The 27,999-nt window shown below is 44.0% G+C and overlaps 2 protein-coding genes across 3 annotated transcripts; one reads left to right on the top strand and one right to left on the bottom strand.

Annotated features, from left to right (window-relative positions):
- Positions 1–8,389: 8,389 nt before the first annotated feature.
- On the bottom strand, positions 8,390–16,397 carry slc22a18 (solute carrier family 22 member 18). Of its 2 annotated transcripts, XM_034529654.1 has the most exons (11): positions 16,131–16,397; positions 15,822–16,026; positions 14,598–14,695; positions 14,291–14,436; positions 13,519–13,651; positions 13,077–13,189; positions 11,190–11,300; positions 10,738–10,838; positions 10,508–10,609; positions 9,524–9,644; positions 8,422–9,420 (listed from the first exon to the last, which is right to left on the bottom strand). In XM_034529654.1, exons 2-11 carry the CDS (start codon positions 15,972–15,974, stop codon positions 9,233–9,235), a joined length of 1,266 nt encoding a protein of 421 aa, XP_034385545.1. In that variant the 5' UTR covers positions 15,975–16,026; positions 16,131–16,397; the 3' UTR covers positions 8,422–9,232. The 2 variants fall into 2 exon arrangements, with proteins under 2 accessions (XP_034385544.1, XP_034385545.1); XM_034529653.1 differs by having other exon boundaries at positions 8,390–9,420; positions 15,822–16,397.
- Positions 16,398–17,771: 1,374 nt separating this feature from the next.
- On the top strand, positions 17,772–25,695 carry LOC117751210 (very-long-chain (3R)-3-hydroxyacyl-CoA dehydratase-like). Its single transcript, XM_034562892.1, has 11 exons — positions 17,772–18,005; positions 19,109–19,154; positions 19,331–19,404; positions 19,902–20,066; positions 20,987–21,035; positions 21,149–21,259; positions 22,210–22,337; positions 23,018–23,130; positions 23,216–23,322; positions 23,984–24,115; positions 24,582–25,695. Exons 1-11 carry the CDS (start codon positions 17,925–17,927, stop codon positions 24,656–24,658), a joined length of 1,083 nt encoding a protein of 360 aa, XP_034418783.1. The 5' UTR covers positions 17,772–17,924; the 3' UTR covers positions 24,659–25,695.
- The last annotated feature ends 2,304 nt before the right edge of the window (positions 25,696–27,999 follow it).

The raw sequence follows: 27,999 nt of genomic DNA, 5'->3' as shown, positions 1-27,999 counted from the left end.
CGTATTTTAATGAGGTCAAATCCAGAACGCGTTCCAACATTAAAATAAAAACAATGGCCGCCCTGATAAGTGGTGAAAAGAAACTCCCAGTGTGTGTGTGTGTGTGTGTGTGTGTGTGTGTGTGTTCAGGACAGTATTCAACGAGTCCTCCAAAGTCAATTATAAAATACTTTTTTTTTTTGTAACAGACTGTTGCATTTTCTGATCTGATTATTTTGGCATAAATACAACTTCATCAAGCATTTTTGGCCTAAAAGAAGAAATCTTTCCTCTAATGGTTTCCGCTTTAAGGATGCAGTACTTTGTAACTTTAAGATATATCTGAGGTCTCTTGTTTCTAATGTGATGATAGCACATGGAGGCGTACGGCGTCGGCTGTCCATCACCGTGTGGCACACAGCGGCGTCGGCCCACATCAAACACAGACGAGGCCGCATCGATACCAACAGATAAAGGCCAGAGGGCATGCAAGGCAGATATCCGCTGATCCACCCCGGCTCCCTTCAGAACTGTGTTCAAAGAAGCCAATTTTACATAGTGGCCAAATTGTGGAATTACAACTTCCAGGTCCATCATGTGACGCCAAAAAGACTTTTTATATTGGGAAAGAGAAATCAGGTCAATTAACTTTCCAGTACGAACACATAAGCGGCCCTTTTGTAAGTCATTCGGTCCTAAAAGTTGTCAATAATCAATAGTTTAACTTTTCTTTTAATGGATCTCACCGTCCCCTTCTCCCAAATCACGCAGTTCCTCCTCAATATCTTTAAACCTCAACACAAATACGAGGGAGCCAGCTCTCAACCGATATGCTTCCAGATAAGCGTTGTGCTTTTGTTTAATATGTAAATATGTCCTTGTGTTTATCTGTATGTTTATTTTTGTGTTTATTTATTTAAACCTTTATTTAACCAGGTGAGTCCCATTGAGATTAAACAATCTCTTTTTTCGAGGGAGACCTGGCCAAGATTATTCAGTTTATTTTGTTACTTCAGTTTCTGCTCATACGAAGTCTGATCTGATATACATATTTTTGTTATATTGCCGACAGGGATCAAGTGACGCCTTCGGATGCCGATCCTGCAGACCCTGGACATCCTGCTTCATATGCAACACACAAGTCTCACACACACACTGAACCGTACCGACAGGAGGAGGAGTCCAAGTACAGTAGGAAAGGAGACGATCTGAGATTTAAGGGTCTTAAAAATTGCTGCATTTCTAAAAAAAAAAAGTTGAAAATAAGACATTTAACACTGACGTTCACGTGCGTCGCCGTTTATTTGTCATCAAAGTTGCAATAACGTGTGACTATTGTATCACACTCCTTTCACCTTTTCGAGCCCCCCCCCCCCCCCCACCCCCCCCTGAGTTTTAAAGTTGTATATTTGATCATTTTTAATCAAATATCTTTAACAATGTTCTAGTTTTATGGATCTTCAACTTGGTGTATTTTATTGGGTTTTACAGAGGTTGGTAAATAACCGGTGGGACAAGTTATGATTATGACAACCGTGAACCATCTTAAGACGATTTATATAATCCTCTTCAATGTCAAAGAGTAGGTTATCTTTCCAAGTATAACTGCGTCAAATAATGCAACCATTAGGGGAATACATTTGGGAAATGTTACTTAATTTGAATACCCAATTCACTTCATTACAGAAACACCATTCATATTTTTTTTTTTTTATATTTTAATCAGTTTTTTATTATGCACGAATTTACTGTTAAGTGCTCACACTGTAAAACAAATAGTTGTTAACTCCAGATCGTTAATTTTAATGATTTAATGATGATGTTTTATAGATCTCGGAGGTAGAAAATAAAAGTAGTTTCAGCCTCTAACTCCAGGTCCATTTCTCACCTTTCCATATGTGTCATATTTTTGCACAAGTTGAGTAAAACAAACTAATTATTAGACACGTGTCTGGCAGATGGCTATCAGTCAAAAGGCCTAAACCTCGACCGCCGCCGCCGCCGCTGCTGCTGCTGCTGCATCGGTGGATTAGTTCACATGACTTTAGATTAGATTATAGGGCCGCTGTGGAAACGCAGAGGAAGCAAGAAGATTACAGCAAAATGAGGTAACTAAAAAGACCATTGTTACATTTGCTGTAAGATATAGGTGTCACGTCTTTGTTTGAACGTATTTAATACAGTATCACCGCTTTTGTTTTTAACAGATTTAATAAAGTACCCCGCTGCTTATTGTTTTAACAGATGGAACGATGCGTCGTGTTATCCTCAAACTTCACGAAACTTCTTCGTTTCGTGGTCTTGTGGACTCTCAGAGATATTTGGAGGAAATTTGGGAAATTGGGCAATTGATTTGTTGATCTAAAAAAAAAAGAAAATAAATTAACTGTTGTACTGGAAAGTTGAAAGACGAAACATAAAAAGATGTTGTTGTTTTTTTAAAAGTTAATAGTTCACATGCACATTGCAACAAAAAAAAACAACTACAAACAATACACAATAAATACACAATAAATACATTGTGAATGTTTTCTTTGTGGGTCTCGGTAATGTACAGTAACAGCATGTGCAGTACATTCTTTAATGAACAATAGCACCCAGCTTTAATGAGGCTCTAATACCCGACTCATCCCTTCACCCCCTCACCCGTCCACACCCCTCACCCTCTGGCTCATCTACTGACTGCTGACATAGCCATTACTCACCAGTTTAAAGCAGCTCTTTGGCCGCGCGGCTAAGCGGGTTCGTTAAGATTTCGGGGGGTGGAGTGCAAGGGGTCAAGCCAATGGGCAGCTGGGATTACCACCCACCCGCCATCTGCCATCCAAATAATAATCGGACTGATGAAATCAATTGCCTGAGTAAATATCAGAAAGGTATGTGAGATCTAAGAGGGTGAATTAAACTGAGACCAGAAGGAGCACCTCATCAGTCGTATCCTCTCCTGTATTCGAAGCCACAGTTTCAGTTATGATACCATTTTAAAGTTGAATTGTTTATTTATTTTTTGCTATGGACGTGATAATTAAATGTATACGCTTAGCAGAATATTTATTAACGGTAGGTGCGATAAAACATATAATACAGTGGCATGTAAATGTTATTTATTGATGATAACACACCCTGGAGCTCTGCAGCGAGACGATATGGGAGATTCTTACAACTCTCGTTTCTGTGCTTCTTTGAAACCGGAGCAACTGGAGGAGGACACACACACACACACACACACACACACACACACACACACACACACACACCTTTAAGACCACATCAAAGCTTCGATATGCAAAACAACTCAAACTAAACTCTTCAAGCGCCTGCAGAGTTTTGATTGATAATGTAACTGATTGTTATCGGACTGGCCCACGCACGTAAAACCAGTATGACCAATAATGGTCAGATTTATCTTTTGAAGGACGCAGATGCTGCTCCATGTGAGTTATGCAAATAACATGCAGAGCTTACAGCCACTAATTCAAACAGATGCCTCCCCTGGCACACACCTTTACTCCCGCCTTTTACTAATACATCATATTGTTATCTAATCCGCTCAGCCATAATTAAAATGATATCCACATCCTCCCTTTTTCAAATCTCCGACTGTTTTTAATCCCGTAGAAAACAATTAATTTCCATGGAGCATTATGTACATTATAGAGGACCCTTCCCCGGTATGCTGTCAGATAATCGGCTAACATGCAGTAGCGCCTGTCTATTAATTCAAATTGTATGAAGAACCAATATGGCCCTAAAACGAGGGGGGGAGGGGGTGGAAGATCCCTTCTTACGCAGCCGGGGGGCCCCATTGCCCTCTGAGGTCAGCGCAGTGGTCATTCATTGTTCCGCGGTGGAGTGTGATGCTGCAGAGAGGAGCGTCAGAGGAGGATTAGCGAGCGGTGGCACATGTCAGGGAGTGAGAGTGTGAGACGGGACGGGGCGTCAAGCCGAGCGCCGCCAACACGCGGCCGGCACGCGGCCGAGCACAGGGCCGAGCACAGGGCCGAGCACAGGGCCGAGCACATGGCCGATCACAGGGCCGACACACGGCCGACACACGGCCGAGCACAGGGCCGACACGCGGCCGAGCACAGGGCCGATCACAGGGCCGACACACGGCCGACACACGGCCGAGCACAGGGCCGAGCACATGGCCGACACGCGGCCGAGCACAGGGCCGAGCACAGGGCCGACACGCGGCCGAGCACAGGGCCGAGCACAGGGCCGAGCACAGGGCCGATCACAGGGCCGAGCACAGGGCCGACACGCGGCCGAGCACAGGGCCGATCACAGGGCCGACACACGGCCGACACACGGCCGAGCACAGGGCCGAGCACATGGCCGACACGCGGCCGAGCACAGGGCCGAGCACAGGGCCGACACGCGGCCGAGCACAGGGCCGAGCACAGGGCCGAGCACAGGGCCGAGCACAGGGCCGATCACAGGGCCGAGCACAGGGCCGACACGCGGCCGAGCACAGGGCCGAGCACATGGCCGATCACAGGGCCGACACACGGCCGACACACGGCCGAGCACAGGGCCGAGCACATGGCCGACACGCGGCCGAGCACAGGGCCGAGCACAGGGCCGAGCACAGGGCCGACACGCGGCCGAGCACAGGGCCGAGCACATGGCCGAGCACAGGGCCGAGCACATGGCCGAGCACAGGGCCGACACACGGCCGACACACGGCCGAGCACAGGGCCGAGCACAGGGCCGACACGCGGCCGAGCACAGGGCCAAGCACAGGGCCGATCACAGGGCCGAGCACAGGGCCGACACGCGGCCGAGCACAGGGCCGAGCACAGGGCCGAGCACAGGGCCGATCACAGGGCCGAGCACAGGGCCGAGCACAGGGCCGAGCACAGGGCCGACACACGGCCGAGCACAGGGCCGAGCACATGGCCGACACGCGGCCGAGCACAGGGCCGAGCACAGGGCCGATCACAGGGCCGAGCACAGGGCCGACACGCGGCCGAGCACAGGGCCGAGCACAGGGCCGATCACAGGGCCGAGCACAGGGCCGACACGCGGCCGAGCACAGGGCCAAGCACAGGGCCGATCACAGGGCCGAGCACAGGGCCGACACGTGGCCGAGCACAGGGCCGACACGCGGCCGACACGCGGCCGACACGCGGCCGAGCACGCGGCCGACACACGGCCGAGCACAGGGCCGACACACGGCCGACACACGGCCGACACACGGCCGAGCACAGGGCCGAGCACAGGGCCGATCACAGGGCCGAGCACAGGGCCGACACGCGGCCGAGCACAGGGCCAAGCACAGGGCCGATCACAGGGCCGAGCACAGGGCCGACACGTGGCCGAGCACAGGGCCGACACGCGGCCGACACGCGGCCGACACGCGGCCGAGCACGCGGCCGACACACGGCCGAGCACAGGGCCGACACACGGCCGACACACGGCCGACACACGGCCGAGCACAGGGCCGAGCACAGGGCCGAGCACAGGGCCGACACACGGCTGACACACGGCCGAGGATTCACTAGGCAGCTTATGTAGATGATGCAGTGTCATATTATGTCACTTCTCTACTGTCTATTGTCTTCTAAGGCAATAAAATGCACCAAAATGATTTTAAAAGTCTTGGAAACTTGGGAAGAGACGGACAGATTTTAGTGACATTTTATAAGGGACATTCATGGTGCCCAGGACATGAATTCAAATGAATTATGCCTATATTTCTACTGCAGAATAAATATCAAATAAGAAAAATTGCACATTGAAGCTCCTAAAAGTAGGCTTTGAAGACCTTTGACCCGGTGGGAGCTACACTGTAGGTCACCAAACCCAATGCTCATATGAGAAGGACCATTGTAAGTTGTAGTATTAAAAGGTGCAATACAACAGTGAAGGAGATCCACGTAGAATAAGTGAAGCGTGAATATGCAGTTGTTGATAATAACGTTAATGCAAACTTTAATGCACTTCCCGAAAGGCTCCAAGAAAAGCTCCATGTTTGCAGGATGCGTTCGCTTGTGTTTTATGGGCCGATACACAAGCCTCGCCGCTGGGAATTGGACCCTGGTCTCTGTGGTGTTGGGTACAGTCTGACGTCCCACTGTTGATTTTACAAACCATGGAAATGACCGTGAAATACAGGAGAGCTAATTGCCCCTGCATGCTCTCCTTTTGGTACTTCCACCGTGCTGGAGCTAAACAAAGAGTGTTTGTTTTTTTTCTTCTCCATCTTGGATTTGTAACAGCCAGCAGCGCCCTCAGAGAGGTTCGCAGCCATGTCGGGCCGCTGCCATGTAATCTGGACGGGAACTCGAGCTGTCCCTCACCAGGTCGCTGAGGCCCCACTCATTATCTTATCTCCCATTGTGACCCGCTGTAATTCACCCTCTCATGATTGATGATGTCGCTGTCTGATTACACCAAGACAAAACCCCCCTGAGATCACCTTTCGTCCCTGTGGCCAACTCCATGAGCTCCACGAGGTCCGCAGGAGAGAGGACGGCGGGGGGGGATTTGGGGGTGGGGGGGTTGCAGGCCGTGGCGAGCTGCTGTCACACGCGCGTCAGGTGTACATTATTTCCGAGCGAGACTCTTGTGCTTTATGACACATTAAAGTTAATTCGAGGATATTTCTTCACGTTCACGCTGTCGATGCAAGAAATCCCACTTTCTTGGGGAAGAATAATAACCTTTGGGTGACTCGTGTTTGGCGGATCAGGATCTTAATGTTCGTGATGAAGACGAACAAGACAACGTGTTCCCGACGAGGAGCTTCATGTGGTGCAGCGCAAACGGAAATGAGAAAGCCGGCGGTATAAAACATTTAGGCCGGAAGGCTCCTGTGCTTCAGATCATGTCCCCGGGCCTGCCTCGGACAAATCAGATAGGTAACCTGTGCTCTTTTTAAGTGAGACAGTGAGCCTCGTCTCTCTATGCGGCAGGTGGAGACAGATGCTTCATTATCCATGCCACGGAGGACAAAAACAAGCCCTGGGCCCGATGGCCCCCACCCCCCGCTGCCGGCGTTCAGTTTCCTTTGCACCAGCACGGGGCAACCTTGGACTGACGCCTGGGCCGCGCTCATCTCTGACCTCCGCGAGCGCAGGTCGCTCGCGGAGTCACATTAAACTTTCAGAGAACCCAAAGGTCCCCGTCAGGAGTGTTAACAGCAGCATTGTCCCGGCTCCCCCTGACTCAAAGGGCCAAGTGTAACAGGGCACCCCCTCCCGTGGTCAGGGCCGCCCCCCCTGGGTCCACAGATACGGTGACACCTTTCAAATCCATCTGCGGCTCCTTTGAGTCTCGGGTGAGTCAGTGAGAGAGACAGAAGTGGGAGATTCAAGAGCCAGCGGCTTATTTTGTTTTTTTACAAAGTGTAAAAAGTCAGCGGAGCTGCAACGACACGGTCGGCTGAACAGTGAGTGTAGGTGTGTGTGTGAGTGTAGATGTAGGTGTGTGAGTGTAGGTGTGTGAGTGTGAGTGTAGGTGTGTGAGTGTCGGTGTGTAGGTGTGTGTGTGTAGGTGTGTGTAGGTGTGGGATCAGGCTCAGATGATGGGATTGCCACAGAAACGGCTGATCACATTAAAGGTGCAGTCGGCATAAACAGACTATCACATTCTGCCAGCTAAGAAGTTACTAAAAATAACCTTCAGGTTTGATTGCTCTCAATTTTTGGGGAATAAAATGAACTTGACATTTGAGGGCTGTGCAGAAATTAAATATTTAAAGTTAAATAAGTTAGTCCCTCTTCAATTGAATGCAAAGAAACATGTTTAAGATGAACTAAAGCTTGAAATACGTTTACTTACTACAAGCAAAATTAAGTTTTAACTGATTTCTTATGGTTAAATGTACTTCTTCCTTAAGTTATATTAAAACAAAAAAATATTTCCCACAATTAGTGATAGTAACATGTTCTAGAAACATTTAAATGTTGTATGCAATACCTTGATTTAATAACTTTAAAACATCTATCTGATATATCTTTGTTTCAAAATGCCTCCTCACGATCGTGAAGAAAACACTGAAAATAATCATTTGTTGCAGTTTTTTTTAGATGTAATCTGTTTGTGTGGCTGCTTTCATCGGATTTTTGGCTTAAACAAACTGGCATAGAAATCACACCAGTGACATCTGTTGAAGGTGTAGCCTGACCCATGATAATTATATACACCACTCACCCCCTACTGTTAAAATAAGATCATATTTATCCCGGATTGCTGGTCGTAATATTTCAAAAACAGAGTACTTTGTAGAAACAATGAAACCACCTGCTGCAGATTTGAGTGACATCACTTCCACACGCTGCAGCTTAGAGGAAGCAGAGAACTGTAAATAAATATGGGAGGATTTGTTTGTCCTCCACACAGTACGTCATTTCTTTTTCTGCACCGGTGATTCAATATCGGTTAATAAAATATTGGCGCAGATAGTGTAATTATATCCTTTATTCCAGTAAAAGTATCAATACAACAATCTAAAAGTACTCCATTTCCAATTTTAAAAAAATACCCTCTGCAACTGATACATCATTATAGATTGCATTATTAGATTATTGTGCATTAATGCATGAGTAGCATTTTTACTGATGGTGGAGGTAGTTAATCCACTTTGCAGGTAATATTCAGTTCACTGGTTCCAAATCTGGGGGTTGGGCCCCTCCAAAGAGTCAGCAGATACATCTGAAGGGACATGAGATGACTAATGGGGGAGGAAATATTGAAATATTCATTTGATCTTCATTATATTTATGTACTGGATCAAATACAGATATTTCTGCCACAGATTCATACCATTCAATGCGAAGAGAAGTCTGAAATACTTCACTGCCTTTAGATGAATTAATGCTCAAATATTTCTATTTAAAGGATAATAATCATTTTAATAATAAAATAAACTTTCATTATAAATTGCTCTGATATAACTATTTTCAATCAGCAGGGATGTTGATTGTTCTAATATTGAATCACTTTCAATGATGTTGATAATGATATCAATCAATAGCGGTAAACAGATGTTTAAAGTGTAACTAATACAAATGTGAACGGTGGAAAATAAAAGCATCGCCTGGTAAAATAGAGGGTTTGCTGCCATCTAGTGGTTCAGTTCTGAATCTCCACCACAGATTAAACGGCAACAAAGACTTGACCATCATCATGTAAATGACTGAGACAGGATGACTTCAATACATGCAGGGATTGTTCCAAAAATCAAACATTGTATTTGAAAACACTTAAAAGCTTCTTTTTTTTTTTTTTTTAAAACCTAAAGATTTCATTGCTGATGCTCGGCTGTCCTCCTGAGGTGACGCTGCAGCAGGTGCCCAAACACGGCGACATTCACGACACACTGGATCAAGCCGATAGAGGAAATGCCGTAGTGCACGTACAAGAAGCCGCCAACAGTCGGCCCGACTGTGCGGAGCAGAGACTGGACGGATGCACACAGTCCCATCATCGTGCCTGCGAAGAGCAAAGCAATTGTCAGTGTCTAGTACGAGTTGAGCCTGTAGTTTTGGGGGTCGTTTTTTTGGAAAGTTACACTTGATCAGCAGGAGGCCGTCACCTGTGTCGGAGGACGGCACGCTCTTGGTGAGCATGCTGTCTGTGATGACGTTAAACACGCTGAGAGAAAACGTCATCGGGAAGACGATGAGGCAGAACTGGAACACGTCCTGCATGTAAGCCTGTAAGGAATAAACACACGTGCTGTATACAGGTATCGGAGCACGGGGTGCAGCTGAGGAATATTAACAAATGAGACACACCTGAGCCAAGAGAGGGACTCATTGTCGATGTGCAGACATTTAAAATATGTAATGAAAAGGAGAAATGCAAGAAACATTGCATTTATTTAATTAATATGTCCTGCTCTGTTATTTTATTGTGTATATTGTGCATTTTTTTAATACTTAATACAAATACTTTATGTTTACTCTGTAACCTTGTTTGCTACAACCAAATGTGCCCCTGGGGATGAATAAAGTATCCATCCATCCATCTATCCATCATCCATCCATCCATCAATCCATCATCCATCCATCCATCATCCATCCATCTATCCATCATCCGTCATCCATCTATCCATCCATCATCCATCCATCTATCCATAATCCATCCATCCATCTATCCATCATCCATCCATCCATCTATCCATCATCCATCCATCCATCTATCCATCATCCATCCATCCATCTATCCATCATCCATCCATCTATCCATCCATCAATCCATCATCCATCCATCCATCTATCCATCCATCATCCATCCATCTATCCATAATCCATCCATCCATCTATCCATCATCCATCCATCCATCTATCCATCATCCATCCATCCATCTATCCATCATCCATCCATCTATCCATCATCCATCCATCTATTCATCATCCATCATCCATCCATCCATCCATCAATCCATCATCCATCTATCCAAATGTTTTCAACAACTATTGAACGGTTGGCGATTAAACACAACATGAAAGAAGAGGGTAGGACATAAAATATAAATAGGACGAGGATATTTCTTGGAGATTCTGTGTGTGTGTACCTGAGCCAATCCCACCAAAGAAGAAACGCCGATGGCCAGAAGCAGCAGCGAGTTGTCCGAGTACCTCGCCGTGAGCCGACCGACCACTCCTCCCTGGACGACCTGCACAAAACATCCGGCTTTCACCTCGTCTTGTAGTCCAGAATAATCATCATCATCATCATCATCATCACGCAGCGCCGACGATATGAATCGGCTCGTCTTTGAGTATCAATCTGTGCGGCGCTCACCATCGAGGCCACGCCGAAGTACGCCATCAGATAGCCATTCTGCTCCGGCCTCAGCTTGAAGAAGTCCAACGCAATGACGGAGAACATCACCTGAAAGATGCCTGAGGGCGGAGAACAGCACGTCTTCTGTTTGAATGTAGCGCTATTGAACCCGGAGCGTTATTACATCTCATGGGTTTTTTTCTTACATGCTCCAGCTGGATCTAGAAAAGAGGCCTTTTAAGTCAGGCCATTATAAACAGCCATATTGATTACTGATTGCGCAACAGAAAAATGATGGGGAAACTGAACACGTAATTCACACAGAATCTTGTGTTTTCTGCTGCAAAGCAAGTTATAGTATCGACACAATTTGTTCATTTGCATTGAAAGAACGTGGGATGGAAAGCGATAAGCGTACTGTAATACATTGTCGTGTGAAGAAGGAACCCTCTTCTCACGTCAACTCTCACCTGATGGCAAACCAGCAACTATCTTCACGAGAAACGTCCGCTTCACACCGGGAAACCTCAGCAGCCGGGTGATCTCTCCCACGTTGAATATGGACTTCTTTTTGTTCTCACCTGCAGCGAATTCAATAGAACAATAGAATCATTTGATACACACAACGTGTACAACGTGTGTTCGTAACATTTCAAAAGAGCAGTTGTTGATAAAATACGTCAAATCGTGTTAAAAACTTAGCATTCAACCGTTGTCATTTACACTGCACCACACAGTAGCAAACAAATCACAAAGAACTAGATCCAGAATCAAGTTACGTTAAGTTTATTTGTATAATAAATGTCTCCGGCAGTTTCCAGTCTTCAGCGGGCGAGAGGTGAGACTAGCTGGATGCGTCTCCAGATGACCTCTTGGTCCTCACGGCCGCCGTGCTCCTCGTTTTGCGGTGCCCCTTTTTGACGTCTGCTAATTCCAGCCCCAGTTTCTCCGCCTGGCCTCTGTACATGTTCCTCTGCGCTGTCACCGCCTTGAGCTTCTCTCTCTGGTCTCTGGCCGCCGCCTGGCACAGCTGGAACCGCACCGCCACCTCCGTCAGTTTCTCCTTCAGCTCCTCGCACAGCTCCTCGCACAGCTTCTGCTCTTTCCTCAGCTCCTCGATCCGGCCGAGCATCTCCTTCTGGAAGGACTTGAGCTGCCGGAGAGGCGCCTCCCGCCCGGGACTTCTGATCACGTGAGATCTTTGCTGGATTATCAGTACTCCCTTCCCCGTGTGATCCGCGATGGCGCGAATCTTATTGCGCCCTTCGAACTTCTCCTTCTGTGCGCGGAGCTCTTCCTCGCACTTTCGGAGCTCCCGCCTCCAGCCCTCCGCGTCGGTGCTCCTCTCCCTCTCAAGTTGCTGGTTCTCCAGCTTGAGGAGATGGATCTCCATCGTCTGCCTTTTGCAGTGACCGTCCTTCTTGCTCACGCTCGACAGCTGGTCGCTGATCTCGTCGCGCAACTCCGAGCATCCTTTCTTGCAGCGCAGCAGCGCGCCATTCAGGCCGTCTCTCTGTTTGACCGCCTGGTCCAGACATTCCTTCAGGCGACGCTGCTCGGCCCCTTGGCCGATGGCACGCTGCTTCGCCGACTGCAGCTTCTTCCTCGCGGACTCCAGCTCCTCCCCGAGGGCCTCATTCTGCCCGCTCTCCCTCCTCAGCTCCTTTCCCTGGAGGCCCATCTTCTTCACCAGCACCGACAGTTCATGCTTGCAGTGCAACAGTTGGTTCCTCTGGTGGTCTCCGTTTTTCATCACCTTGTGGATTCTTTGCCTCTCGGCCTTGAAGCGCTCGGCATCCGTCGTCAAAAGCTCCACTTTCCTCTTGAGGATCTTGTTTTCCATCTCGAGGGCATTGTTTTTCTTCTCCGTGCAGAGATAGACCCGCTCGGCGTCGGGCAAATACTCGCCATCGAGGTGATATTTCTCAGAGCTCTCCATGTTTTTCAGTCGATTTTCTACAGTCTGACGGTCAGATTTTAAACGTAAAGGTTTCGGCTTTCTTGTCACCTTGGGATCGGAAAAAGAATCCTCTCCTCATATCATAACATTCCACCAGAATGCGATGCCAATAGGGATGTTGAAAATGACTGATAGCATTGATGAGTGAGCGTCTTAACTTGTAGTACAGCTTTGGTCGTGTATCCGTATCCTATGTTGTGTATTCAAGGACATTTTCTTTCCCGAATTTCTATGAGAAGAAAATCATTTAAAATAAGTCTTGAAAAAACACTGACATTATTTTGACTGCAAAAAGAGATGGTCCTCCTTCCTAATAATGCCCGTGTGTGCCGTAAGCCTGAAAATATCAACAGCTGAGAACAATAGGTGAGGCAGACGGGAAGGAAGTGTGTCTTACTGTCTTTGTTGGTTCTTGAAGCTTGAGATTTGGTCGTTTTGGGGATAAACTTGAAAACCAACAGTAAACTGAAGGCGCTCCCCACAGCGCCAAAATATGCCGTAAATGTCTCCCTGGGAATTTAAAGCAGTGTTAGAGATAAGATAAGATAATCCTTTATTCGTCCCGGAGGGGGGACATTTACAGGATTACAGTAGCAAACGGGGTAAAGTGCACACACGATATAGTAAGATCAAAGTGATATAAACAATAGGCAGTAAACAGTAAATAAAACAGTAAATAATCTACAATTTTACACACACAAAAAAAAACATTCATATCATCAGAATTTTTGTCGCATTTCCACATTTAGTTAAAGCTGTAAAACACAACATTGACGTACTACGTGCTTGAGAATAAGCAACTCTTTCCCCCAACAACACACACAGAGTTTAAAACTCACCCAAAGCGCGTGTTGAGATGGCCGCCCAACGTGGAGCCGGTGATCATGCCGATGCCAAAACACAGCCCTAGTTTGGATAAAGCCTCGGCCCGTTTCTCAGGCGCCGAAAGGTCTGCGACGACCATCTGAGACGCTGCAGACAGGAGAGCGGCGAGAAAATATAAAGGATCAGGTGGTATTTGATCGGGGAGTTTAGGCCAGTGGTGTATTTAACGCCCTCTTTTAATGTTTCACTAGATTTAACCACAGAAAATGGATATAGATGATAGTGATGTGAATTATCTGCTGATACCAAATCCCAATCAATACTTTCTTACATACAGGATAACATTATACAATAAAAATGTTACGGTTTTTTTCTTTGTTATCTTTTATTTCTTAGCAATGTATGAAAGATAGCTTTTTGGTTTCATGCAATTCCACTAATCACAATATTTCTTTCATTTTAATGTGTATATTTTACAACCCAGTGTTATGGATTGTTAGCAAAAAAAACCATGAGATTTTGAGAATAAAGAAAAACAAATCCTACTGTAACTTTGATGCTTTTTTTTCTGGTAATGATATGACTTTAATCTCAAAATCTCAGATGTTTCAGTCCTTAACATTGGCCCTCATACTCGTAATTGCACACTTAGTTTAGCTTCAAAGTCAGAAAAGTGCGAAAGGAATGAATAATGACTAAATAACAACAAATGATTAATCTAGATTAAATAATAATCTAGGTTTGAGGTTTAAAATGTTAAAAAGATTCTAGATGAGTGGCGCTCACCGGTTATAACGTGCATGAAGACTGTGGGGAGTTTGTGGATGAACAGCATGGCAGGATTCTCTGCTATGGCCAGCAGCAGAAAGAAAACCACTGTGGAGGAACACGCCAGAGACAAAGCTGCTCGTGCTCCGAAGATATCTGCAAACCTGCAAACAACAACAACAACAACAAGTTTTCTACTGGACAAAAAATAGTTTAGGTCGCTGTTATGAGGACACCAGCCTCTGAGAATAGAATAACCTTCATGCACAACTGTAAAAGCGGCGAGAATTGATTTTTTGATTTGTCAAAATTGTCTTGTACTTACCTTCCAAATATTGGACCCCCAAGCAGCTGGATTACACCGACTGTGGTTTGTAAATAACCAAACCACAAGGTGTCGAAGCCAAGTTTCTTTGCCAAATACTACAGAGATACATAATGAAAAAACACATCTTATGTGGTGAAATGTACATGCTTAGAGTAGCTATTCTCTTGAAATCAGACCACCTCTACTAATCAACACATCCAAATTGTGACTTTAATTGCGCATCTCGTGATTATTTTTACTTCAGGGCACAAAAGAGGTCAGCTAGCTTTAATAACATGTTTTATTTAAGGCAACTTCTTATTTTTTTGAACATTTAAAAAGTAAATCAAGTATTTTAATTTTCAAAATATAATAAAAGTTTAAAAAAATTAAGAGTACAAATTACGCAGAATTGCCAATTTCGGAAAAAATATATAATTGTATTGAATTATAATTGTTGATGCATCAATATGCAGGCTACGTTGCTCCAGTGTTGTTCTTGTTTGTTTTATACCATATATAGGCTACTTCTGGGGGGATTTAACCAAGGTATCAATAGGTCTTATCCTTATAAATAATAAAGCGTCATAATGTATTAGTCGATTTTGTATTATTAATCAAAGGAACTTATGTTATTAAAAGGTGTCGGCCTAGTGGAAATAACACGTATGCTATTTGCCTTCAAAAGGTAGTGAATGGAGTGGAGTAGATAAAGTATCAGAAAATTCACAAACTCAAGTACAGTACAGAGTAAATGTACTTTCCACTGCTTAAGTGTAGTATATAGAGTATGTTCACAGTGTATTAGTACTTTTACCTAAAGCATACTGACTTATTCCGCCACTGAACAGCTTTATATAACATACACCGTAAGATCTATAACAATGTATTAAGTCAATCTATCTGCAATTATAATGTTGATTGAGCATTTATTCACGCACATTTATGAATGCAGGGCTTTTTACTTAAAATTAAGTATTTGTACATAATCTAACTGTTTATCACGAGGGATGTCGGGCGGTGCAGTTAATTAATGCAACAGTAGCAACAATAACTACTGTTAACGTGTCATAATGCACGTGATCACTCATAATAAATACTGCAGGCAATTTGTCATCGTCATTCATAACAACGTCGGCGGCGAAAAAGTAAATAATATCCAGCGTTTCCGGAAGCGTTTCCACATTCAGGGCCGGCTCGGAAATCTCAGCTTCGTACCGTGCGCGTAACATAAATACTCACAGGGGTGACAGAAAACTGTAAAAACATCCATGTGACATCCAAAGCGGCGATGACGTAAACCACGCGAATGATTGTCGTCCTCTTCCGTTGTTCTGTCACGTTATCCCGGCCGGGAGGTGAAGGTTCCTCGGTTGCTTCCACTCCTCCCCTCATGTTGCTTAACTCTTGCAGAAATCACGGTTTATGGAGTAACATTAATGTCCCCCTGCAAACAATCGGGCGGAATCAAACTGCGAAACGGATCCCGGTGATAATTGTCCGGTAAAACCTATCCCGTGAGCCGGTGAACTCTCACATAAACTAACTGACCTGATGGTATAGTTGTACTTTGGAGCCAAACAGCGAAGGCGACATGGAGGCGTTACCGGAGCAGATGTTACCGACTAACGTTAGTTACTTAGTTACAAATCAGTATACCATTAATACAACATCTTTGGATTGCGTTGTTCACAGGAACAGGTGGACCTCACACTGTTGTGAGCCAGCACACCTTCAGGGCTCTCTGCAGTTAGAAAAGGTATATTTTCACCCCTGTACGTAAACGTCTCTTTAACAAGATCCCACCGACGATGTCGAAGTTAGTTTTTTTACAGTGATGCATTCAAAAGCTCCCACTTAAATCGTTCTTTACAATCTTATCGCTCATTTTAATGGTTTTGGGTGAAGGGTATACTTCTTCCGACTCAAATACACATATTCCCACTCCTTTTCGGACATTTATTATTTATTGATTTATTTTGTTTATTGAGAATTTATATGATCAAAATCCCTCCCCCCCCCCCCCCCATAAAATCTATGGTCAATTGGTGTGTGTGTGCGTGTGTGTGTGTGTGTGTGTGTATTGTGTGTATTGTGTCATGAGTGCAATTATTGAACAATTATTTCCGATGCATTAACATAAAAAACTGAACTTTTGTCAAAGTAGTGGATGTTGCTAGAGCATTTAAGTAGTTTTGGCCTATGTGTGATTCTGCCTTAACCTGGGTGCTATTTTGAGTTAAGGGGTGACTGAAGTGGAAAATATCACCTGTATATCTCCTAAACGTTTTCACAGGCAGTCTCTGAACGCCCTCTTGTGGTCGAATCAGCTGAGGTCACTGACAATATGTCCCAATATACATGAACTACATCTGGACCCAAAGACTTGAAATTGCATAATTGCTGGGGATCAAAGGGTGTTTGGAGTAAATGGATACTTTTATTTTGTTTACAGAATAAAGTCGCAATGTGAAATGCATAAACATAAATAATGATGTCCTTTTTAAATGTGGTCGTTTTCCTGCTGGAAGAGTACTTTTTAAATTAAAAATGGATTTGGTTTGGTGTGGGAATTTAAAGGATGTGGGTGGAGAATTAGCATGAAAGAAGAGTGAGGTGAAATTGGACACAGTATGAAATATTAACTTTGCTTCAACAATAGCAGTCCCATATTGATGAACACAGCTGACATGACCCAAACTCATAATATCAATGTTTTTGAGCAGTGGTTCCCAACCTGAGGGTCAGGAGGACCCCTCAAGTGCAGTGAGATGAATACCAATATTAGAAATACCTTTAGTGTTACAATTTGACCTCCCCATGCAATGACAAATAATCTGAGACAACATTTGTTTTGGAGTCACTGTCGGTTTATCTGGAAATGTTAACGGATATTTTGCATGTTTTAAATAGCTTTTTAAAAGTGTTAAATATATAGTATTATTATTACAAATAAAATATCGCCAAAAAAAAGTATGATGGGAATTTTTATTGTGTTGAAAAACACAATAGACATAATTTATTATTCTAAGCAGAATAACTTGTATATGTTTCTTAAAACATTTCTTGGGGAAATATTTAAAAAAAAATAACTAGAGTTTGAGGTCTCTTGTTTTGAAAACGTACAACTTAGCGCTTTAGGTTTCTTATTTTGAAGTCCGTGAGCGACCTCCTCTTCCCGGAAGCGAGCTCCATCCATCAGCTGGTGTTACATCCCCCACTGTTGTGTGCGTGAGTTTTGGTGGTGGTTGGCAGACTAGACTGTCAGAGAAGGCGTTCAGTTCATCAGTTTAACATTCCCCTCGTGTTTATGGCATGTAGCTCTCAGAAGACACAACGTTTACAATGCAGATCCTCACGCCTCATGTCTACTGGGCTCAGCGGCACGGAGAGATTTATCTCCGGGTGGACCTGAGCGACGCGAAGGTAAGACGAGTCCTCCATCCTTCAGCTTTAACCCACACGGACCTGTCGTCTGCTGCTCAAGTAACGCGTTTAAATGCACCTCAACTTTATTGTACAGCCGACGTAAATGCTGCTGCGTGTGACGCTCAGCTAGCTAGCTTAACTAGCATATTTAACCAGTAGCCCTAACGTAAATCTTCTCCGCTGTCGCGAAGTGTGAGCTGAAACTAACCGTTGTCGAGCCTAACTCACGTTAACGATTCCAGGTGTCGTTATGCTTTTAACATGGCGATATTTGACGATGATTTGCATGACCTTTATTTGTATTAGTTTGTTTGCATTTCTAACATGGAATAAAGGTGCTCCTCCTGCTCCTCCTCCCATCCTCGCCCTGCATCTGTCCGACAAATGTCCTTTTATAAAAGATGCATGACTTTTAATGGTGGTTCTGGATCCTGTTCAGCCTCCCAGCACAATGGCTTAATGATACCCCGAAACAGGCTGACAGGAACACACGCCGTGTTTTACATATCTGGGTCCATTTGTCAATGAGGAAAGACTAAATATAAGACACCTGTCAGTATAATGCAAGTATAAAGTCTCTAAAAAAACGCCTGTAAAGTTTAAGCAACACCTTCATGAGTGTAAGATATATTACAGAACTATCTAATGCGCTTTGTACTTGTTTTTTTAAGGGCTAAGTCTAGTAATATTCTACATTTTTCCAAACCAAAACCAACAATTAATTGATGTAGCCAAAGCCTGATTTTATTCTTCTGTGCCCTGCAGCTCCATAATTGTCCAAAAACCTACATACGCCGTCCTGCTGCTTTATACATTCACAAGATGTACATCTGCATCTGTTTTAGATAACCAGTCAGCTTGATTAATGAATGAAACCATTGTATTTGTGACCTGTTTTTAGAGGTTTATGTCTACAGCAGGAAAACAATGTGCTAGGGGTTGTGTGCAGCAGACACCGTCCTATACGTATTGAGAGACTCATGCATGGCTTGTTATAATTTTATAATATAAAAATATAATGGAATATTAACCAGTCTTGTTTTAATTTTCATTGTGTGGGTGTCCGGTTGGTTGTGACGGCTGATTTTGGTGTTTTTCAGAATCTCGACATCAGCTTGCAAGAAAACAACACGCTTCAGTTCAGAGGTTGGCATTTTTATTGGTGCATGTAAATAGGAAAAAGATGCTAATAAGAAGAATTGTAAAATAGTCCACAGGCGTTATCATTATTTATGACGTCTGTTATGATGGCAATTTCTGTATGATACACATTGTAAAGCCTAATGCTGTTCTAATATGAAAATGTTCATCTTCTTCCACAGCACAGGGCCATGGAGCTAAAGGAGATAATGAATACAAGTTCAGTTTGGAGTTCTTGGAACCTGTTAGACCTGAGGTATTGATCTTTTATCCATATTTGACTAATAACCAGTCAAATATATTATGCTGAAGAAAAAAAATCCAGTTTATCACAACTGTAATACTGTACATGAACGCCTACGTGATAATGGGTCATGCCGCTGATTGAAATAACTGCTGTAAAGTTGAGGTGAACTATAAAAATAAATTTAAAAAAAGAAGCCTTCTTGCTGGAGAAAGGCTTGATTGGCTGGTACATCACAGTCTAGAATTTCCTATTTATTATGAATTAATCTATTCCGATGCAAAGCTGCAGAGTTTTCAATAATTTGTCACACAGTTAACTGCCTCTTTTAACCATCCAAGGTTATTGATCATCCATAAAATGTACTTAAAGTGGGAGTGGCAGTCTTCTTGTTTTCTCCCCGGATACACGTGAACCGACTGGTGAACAGCTACTCTCATTACGTCATTGCCTTCTGTGTGTCTCGGTTAAGAAAACTCCTATAAATGATCCAACACTGTTTTTTTCAGATCAAACACAAGTCCACCCAGCGTCAGGTGGACATCAAGATCAAGAAGCAGGAGGACCGCTGGTGGGACCGGCTGACACTGCAGGGGAAGAAGCCTCTGTTTCTGGCCCCGGACTTCGACCGCTGGCTGGACGAGTCCGACGCAGAGATGGAGCTTCAAGCTAAGGTGAGAAGTTGGAAAAGCAAACAAATAAGAATGAGTCTCCACTTTGAGGAGAGAGTAACATGTGAGCTACCATGGAAAGGGCTTCTGGCTGCTGATGCAAACATGGCATTAGTGTGTTGTGAAGGGAAATTACTATTTAATGTGGTGTTTTGTTGGTGCAGAACATTTTTAGGAATTAATTTTAAGTCTCAGTTCTGTTGGTGCAGCCAACAAAAACAGGGGCCAAAGTAAATCTTTTTTTAGCCCGAGCTCAGCTCTCCGTGCTTAGACTTGCAAAGCCAAACCACATAAAAATTTACATCGCTCATTATGGTCTGGCAAAGCTTAACACGGGGAAGGTGTAAATTCAAATAAGCTGCCTGACTGTTCTCTACCTCACTGGGATGTTAATATGAACCCCTTTCTACACATGAGTCGACTTAGCCAACTCCAGCTGGGAATTCTGTGTAAGTTTTCATAATTGATACAATTTAAATACATTTTGAGTAAAAATAAAGGTGAGAAAAGCAACATTAATTAGAGTCGGGGAGTAATTTCAACATCTAATCCCCTCCGTATATCTTTCTGAATGGTTCGGCTTAGCAATGCTACTTTTTGCATGGATGATTTCAACCACCTTTTCTTCTTTTTTTGCATCCTTATTAATTTAATATTAAATAGTTAGGGCTGTATTGATTCTTTAAAAAAAAAAAAATATATATATATACACTTTAGCCAGTATCATCATGACACATAATGTGTATATATATATATATATATATATATATATATATATATATATACACATACACATACACATACACATACACATACACATACACATACACATACACACACACACACACACAAGTAAGGTGCCAGTAAACGTAAAACAAACATGTTGATCAGAGTGAGATGCTCATGGTGTGATTTTCTTTCAGGAGGAGAAGATAAACAAGATCAGTGTGGAGTCAAGAGTCCGTAAAGACCGTGAGTCGCACTGAGCTCTTAATAAAACACCCGTAGAAATGTCATTATTGAGTTGACGTGTTTTATCACCGTAAACCAGTTAATTTGAGTTCTCTTCATTCTGTTTTCCTCAGCCTACCTTGGGCTGAAGAAAGGATACTTGTTCATGTACAACCTGGTGCAGTTCTTGGGCTTTTCCTGGATCTTTGTCAACATGACGGTTCGACTCTTCATTCTGGGTCAAGGTTTGTTTGCCGACAGTTCTTCGACCGCCGAAACCAAAGTGTCATGAGTGAGGTTATAACCTGTGAGGTCAAGAGTCTGTTAGAGAAGACATTAAATGCATGTTTTTCAATGGGTTCAATGTGGCCCATCACCGATCACTGAGCAGTATCGGCCAGTAATGATCTTGTTATCGTGTTGCGTCAATTCTTATTATTATTATTGTATTAAAATGAAGAGATGACAAATCCTGCTGTAGGAGACCCCTCAGTACACCAGCTTTCTTTTAAGGGCCATTTGTGTGTTTTTAGTCTCTCTAATCATGTATACATAACACTACTGCCAACAGTTACATGTAACTGCATTCTAGGACCGATTCTCCACCTTTTTAAGGCAGATACTACTTTCCGGTCCATTCATTATGCCATAAACGGCTGCTTGCAGAGACATGAAACCTGCTATCGGTTTATTTTTAGTCATCTTAATGTCAGTTGTTCTTGTCGGGTTTTTTTCAGTCCATCACACGGCTGTCTGTGAAATAGTTGAGTAAGAGCAGAATCTGCAGACTGTAGAGGGACGGACTAAATATAGATTATTAACAGGGACAAAACAAACGGTTTTAGTCCCTAATGGCTTTTGAATTTTATGGACAACATAATTCATTATAAAAAATAATTAGCAATCTCTGTGAGTGTGTTTTATGGAATACAAAAACAGACGAAGCTAATTGGCACCGCTGTTCAGTAAAATAAAAAGAACAGGAGGTCCAGAGACCCCAGAGAGAGAGGTGTGTGTGTGTGTGTGTGTGTGTGTGTTTTGTTTGTGAGGAGCTATTCACAGATGAGCTCATTTGAATTGAAACGGGAACACGGCTCACAGAAGGGATTTGTTTTGTAAATGATGAGGATTATGGATAGTGGCTTACGCTCACGCTGTTCATTTATGTCTTGTTTGTGTCTCTGGCCCTCCACAGATTCGTTCTATGATACCTTCCACACCACGGCCGACATGATGTATTTCTGTCAGATGATGGCCGTGCTCGAGGTCATCAACCCCTTGTTGGGTCTGGTTAAGACCGGCTTTTTTCCTGCTATGTTACAGGTAATACAGGGCAGTTCTCACGGTCAACCTGGAAAAGTCATGGAATTTTAATACGGTTATTTCCAGGCCTGGAAAAGTCAAATGGAAAAAAAATTTCATATGTTCATTTACACTGAGTTTTGAAATAATTAATATGCTTTTAAAAGAAAGATGCTCAAAATATAAGCAGGCATACGCTCTCATACTCGCCGCGCAACATTTTCTCACTTTTTCATGTATACACTGAGATTTCACAATGTTTGGTCATGGACATTTGGTTTAAAGTCATGGAAATCAATTGGTCAACATGTGTATGAACCCTGTCCTTGGCATTACACCCCTTTGGAAAATTCTGTGTTGTTTTTTCCCATTTATAAAAATGTACTATAAATAAACAGTGGAATTTGTAATTGCTACAATTTTTTAAATTGCTTATTATTGACATATCCCAAACTATAAAAATCATCCCCTAGCATGTAGTATTCAGAAAAATGAATATTTGTTAGTTATGGTCAGTACTGTTGGTTAAAAAATGTAACACTGTGAAAGTGGAAAAAAATATTAATGTTTTATTTACGTCCCGCAAAGTTGGAAGAACCATATTGTCTGAAACGTCACATTTGTGGCATTTTAATGTAGCATTTAAGATTTGACATCATTTAATCTGCGATCTCTCGTTATTGTACATTGTATCGTTGCAGGTGGCCGGGAGGAACGTCATTCTGTTTGTCGTCTTTGGCAGTCTGGAAGACATGCAGAACAAACCGGTGGTGTTCTTCGTGTTCTACCTGTGGAGTACCATCGAGATCTTCAGGTGCGCTCGCATCTCCTTCCCCCTCTTCCCCCTCTGGGTTGTGTTGTTGCCTGCTGTGACATCGGCTCTCGCTTCTCTACTTCAGGTACCCGTTCTACATGCTGGCCTGCATCAGCACTGAGTGGAAGCTGTTAACGTGGCTGAGGTACAGCCTCTGGATCCCCCTCTACCCGCTGGGAGTCGTGGCTGAAGGTAAGAAGACTTGTTTAATCCGTGTGCCTCACTTTAAAAAGCTCTGGTGACAAAATAGGTCTGTGTCAAAAACTACCATAAATGAGTGTATTAATGTTATTTTCAACGTTACAGTTGAAGCCATTTTAAGCCATAACTACTAAATATTCATTTTCAATTTTTATGCATTTTTTTTTTTTTTGTATCATTATGACATTATACATTATATTATATCAGGCTTTCGATTTAGAGTCCTGGCTTTGAAATTGTAGTTTTTACTATTTTTCACCAGATTGAGCCATTTTTGGCAAATACATGATATTTTCTTGGTTTCCTGCACCCAAAAAAAAGCATCAAAATCAAAAGTGTTGTTGGTAATTATTACTATATTCCAGACTGTGTATTGAAAAATTGCCCTGAGCATATATACAGAAAGAAATTCAGATTTTGTGTTTTTTTTTATGATCTAAACAAACTGGCATTTAAAAGGTAAACAAATCTTATGTAGCAGTTGTAATTTGTATCCTTAAGGGTCTGGGTGTCTGTATTTTGGCTACACAATTTAGAATTGAACTTCTGAGATTCGAAAGAAAGGAAAAACAAATCGCATCCTCGCCCAAAAGTGATCGTGTGACGCATGTTAGTTGTTGTTGTTGACAGTGTCGTTGTGTCGTGTTTCCAGCTGTGGCCGTGATTCAGTCCCTGCCCATCTTTGATGAGACGCGTCTGTTCAGCCTCCCCCTCCCTGCGCTCCTGGGACACTCTTTAAGCTTCTCCTACACTCTGCAGCTCTACCTGGTCCTCATGTTCCTGGGTGAGACCTCCTTTGACACATCCCTTTTGTTTTAGGCGTAAAAATCACAAAGAATAATGACGAAATTTCGGTAGAAGCCAGTTATCAAAATATATGTTTGGAAATGTTACTGAATATTTCAGGGATAGGCTGCACAGGGATTTAATCTAATCTTGTTTTAGTGCACACTCATTTGAAAGATAAAGATGTTCAATGTGATGGATTAGTATTGTTTGCGCATTGATTGTCACGGTGCAATTAATTAAATAGAAGACAGCTGGTTTAGGAAAAGGACAAACAGAAAATCAGTGTTATAATTTTATTGTGAATTCATTCTAACAAGGGAATGCAAGCGAGAGAGAGAGATTTTTAAATGGATTTTGTGCCGTGCAAACGGGGCTTTATGTGTGTCAGTCTTCTGTGACAGAAGAACGACACGTGGCCCATCAACGTAACACTGACGGAGACCGTTTCTTCTCCTCCGCAGGGCTTTTCGTCAATTTCCGCCACCTGTACAAGCAGAGGAGGAGACGATACCGCTCGAGGAAACACAAAGTCCAGTAAACCGTCAGTTTGTTTCTGACGTGCCCGTCCCCTTCGAGATTAAGCTGCTGGTTCTTTTTTCCTTTTTTAATTGCCTTTCCTTTATCTTCCTACACACACACACACACACACTGGCCTGCTGTTGGGAGTACTGGTCCCCTCATTCCTCCACTGGGTGAACTGTTGACCTCCTCCAGTCCCAATCCTGTAAATCCTACTGCACTAGCTGGTGAACCGAGGTCGCTTGGAAACACTGCCGGTTGATCCAGTGCTTTACTCTCACCACGTTTATTCTATTATCAATGTTCATATTTATCAACTTTTTGATATTATATAATTATATTTATATAATTCTTTTTTCTCTTCTGTTGATTTACTTCCGGGAAACGCAAGAGTGCTCACTTCAGTAATTTGTTTTAGAGTCGTAGATTACGTTTTCTAAGGAAACGATTTCTGCCATTTCTGCTTTATTTAGATTGTTCACATTACTTCAAAGTGTCGGTCCTTGTTTGTTTGAAAGTAACATTTTTACTCTCAAAACGTCTCTTTGAAATATTTTGGGTTTATTGGTCTTCTAGCCAATTCATTATAAATCGTAGATTATTCAGTCAATTTTAACCTCCGTTCTTTTCTCTTTTTTTTTTTAAACCTGTTCTCTCTCACAACTCCTCAAATACGACCCGACCTGTTAGTGGCCGGAGTAGAAAATGACAAGCGACCAAGAAAGTCCACATCGGGAGGAGATCGGGGTGGATGGATGAGTCAGACTAACCCAGGACTTTAACCCAGGAGACCGCTGTTTGTGTTTGTGATCCACGTGTTGACTTCTTTTAACTTGCGTGACATAATTTACTTAACGTAATTTAAGCAACAAACAAACTTATTTGAACCCAAACCCCGGTTCTTTTCCTTCTTTTCCTCAACATGTTGACGTCTGGTGGACTGTCCTCAACATGTCTTCCATGTTGACGTCTGGTGGACTGTCCTCATGTCCTCCATGTTGACGTCTGGTGGACTGTCCTCATGTCCTCCATGTTGACGTCTGATGGACTGTCCTCATGTCCTCCATGTTGACGTCTGATGGACTGTCCTCATGTTGACGTCTGGTGGACTGTCCTCCATGTTGACGTCTGATGGTCTGTCCTCATGTCCTCCATGTTGACGTCTGATGGACTGTCCTCATGTCCTCCATATTGACGTCTGATGGACTGTCCTCATGTCCTCCATGTTGACGTCTGATGGACTGTCCTCCATGTTGACGTCTGATGGACTGTCCTCCATGTTGACGTCTGGTGGACTGTCCTCATGTCCTCCATGTTGACGTCTGGTGGACTGTCCTCATGTCCTCCATGTTGACGTCTGATGGACTGTCCTCATGTCCTCCATGTTGACGTCTGGTGGACTGTCCTCATGTCCTCCATGTTGACGTCTGATGGACTGTCCTCATGTCCTCCATGTTGACGTCTGGTGGACTGTCCTCATGTCCTCCATGTTGACGTCTGATGGACTGTCCTCCATGTTGACGTCTGATGGTCTGTCCTCATGTCCTCCATGTTGACGTCTGATGGACTGTCCTCCATGTTGACGTCTGATGGTCTGTCCTCATGTCCTCCATGTTGACGTCTGATGGTCTGTCCTCATGTCCTCCATGTTGACGTCTGATGGTCTGTCCTCATGTCCTCCATGTTGACGTCTGATGGTCTGTCCTCATGTCCTCCATGTTGACGTCTGATGGTCTGTCCTCATGTCCTCCATATTGACGTCTGATGGACTGTCCTCCATGTTGACGTCTGATGGACTGTCCTCATGTCCTCCATGTTGACGTCTGATGGTCTGTCCTCATGTCCTCCATGTTGACGTCTGATGGACTGTCCTCATGTCCTCCATGTTGACGTCTGGTGGACTGTCCTCATGTCCTCCATGTTGACGTCTGGTGGACTGTCCTCATGTCCTCCATGTTGACGTCTGGTGGACTGTCCTCATGTCCTCCATGTTGACGTCTGATGGACTGTCCTCATGTCCTCCATGTTGACGTCTGATGGACTGTCCTCATGTCCTCCATGTTGACGTCTGGTGGACTGTCCTCCATGTTGACGTCTGATGGACTGTCCTCCATGTTGACGTCTGGTGGACTGTCATGTCCTCCATGTTGACGTCTGGTGGACTGTCCTCCATGTTGACGTCTGATGGACTGTCCTCATGTCCTCCATGTTGACGTCTGGTGGACTGTCCTCATGTCCTCCATGTTGACGTCTGATGGACTGTCCTCATGTTGACGTCTGGTGGACTGTCCTCATGTCCTCCATGTTGACGTCTGATGGACTGTCCTCCATGTTGACGTCTGATGGACTGTCCTCATGTCCTCCATGTTGACGTCTGGTGGACTGTCCTCATGTCCTCCATGTTGACGTCTGATGGACTGTCCTCATGTTGACGTCTGGTGGACTGTCCTCATGTCCTCCATGTTGACGTCTGATGGACTGTCCTCCATGTTGACGTCTGGTGGACTGTCCTCATGTCCTCCATGTTGACGTCTGGTGGACTGTCCTCATGTCCTCCATGTTGACGTCTGATGGACTGTCCTCATGTCCTCCATGTTGACGTCTGATGGACTGTCCTCATGTCCTCCATGTTGACGTCTGGTGGACTGTCCTCCATGTTGACGTCTGATGGACTGTCCTCCATGTTGACGTCTGGTGGACTGTCATGTCCTCCATGTTGACGTCTGGTGGACTGTCCTCCATGTTGACGTCTGATGGACTGTCCTCATGTCCTCCATGTTGACGTCTGGTGGACTGTCCTCATGTCCTCCATGTTGACGTCTGATGGACTGTCCTCATGTTGACGTCTGGTGGACTGTCCTCATGTCCTCCATGTTGACGTCTGATGGACTGTCCTCCATGTTGACGTCTGATGGACTGTCCTCATGTCCTCCATGTTGACGTCTGGTGGACTGTCCTCATGTCCTCCATGTTGACGTCTGATGGACTGTCCTCATGTTGACGTCTGGTGGACTGTCCTCATGTCCTCCATGTTGACGTCTGATGGACTGTCCTCCATGTTGACGTCTGGTGGACTGTCCTCATGTCCTCCATGTTGACGTCTGGTGGACTGTCCTCATGTCCTCATGTTGACGTCTGGTGGACTGTCCTCATGTCCTCCATGTTGACGTCTGATGGACTGTCCTCATGTCCTCCATGTTGACGTCTGGTGGACTGTCCTCATGTCCTCCATGTTGACGTCTGGTGGACTGTCCTCCATGTTGACGTCTGATGGACTGTCCTCCATGTTGACGTCTGATGGACTGTCCTCATGTCCTCCATATTGACGTCTGGTGGACTGTCCTCCATGTTGACGTCTGA

This window comes from Cyclopterus lumpus, chromosome 3 (assembly GCF_009769545.1).
Source record: "Cyclopterus lumpus isolate fCycLum1 chromosome 3, fCycLum1.pri, whole genome shotgun sequence".
In the NCBI taxonomy this organism is placed as follows: Eukaryota; Metazoa; Chordata; class Actinopteri; order Perciformes; family Cyclopteridae; genus Cyclopterus; species Cyclopterus lumpus.
The sequence above is the reverse complement of the archived record's forward strand: the minus strand, read 5'-3'. Positions and strand labels throughout refer to the sequence as shown.

Coding starts and splice junctions, on each gene's coding strand:
- slc22a18 (XM_034529653.1), bottom strand. CDS start 15,974: ATGAGGGGAGGAGTGGAAGCAACCGAGGAACCTTCACCTCCCGGCCGG. Junction 13,652..14,290: donor CTTCATGCACGTTATAACCG/GTGAGCGCCACT, acceptor TCCTGTCTGCAG/CGTCTCAGATGGTCGTCGCA. Junction 9,645..10,507: donor CTTTGGTGGGATTGGCTCAG/GTACACACACAC, acceptor TATTCCTTACAG/GCTTACATGCAGGACGTGTT.
- LOC117751210 (XM_034562892.1), top strand. CDS start 17,925: ATGCAGATCCTCACGCCTCATGTCTACTGGGCTCAGCGGCACGGAGAG. Junction 20,067..20,986: donor AGATGGAGCTTCAAGCTAAG/GTGAGAAGTTGG, acceptor ATTTTCTTTCAG/GAGGAGAAGATAAACAAGAT. Junction 23,131..23,215: donor AGTACCATCGAGATCTTCAG/GTGCGCTCGCAT, acceptor TCTCTACTTCAG/GTACCCGTTCTACATGCTGG.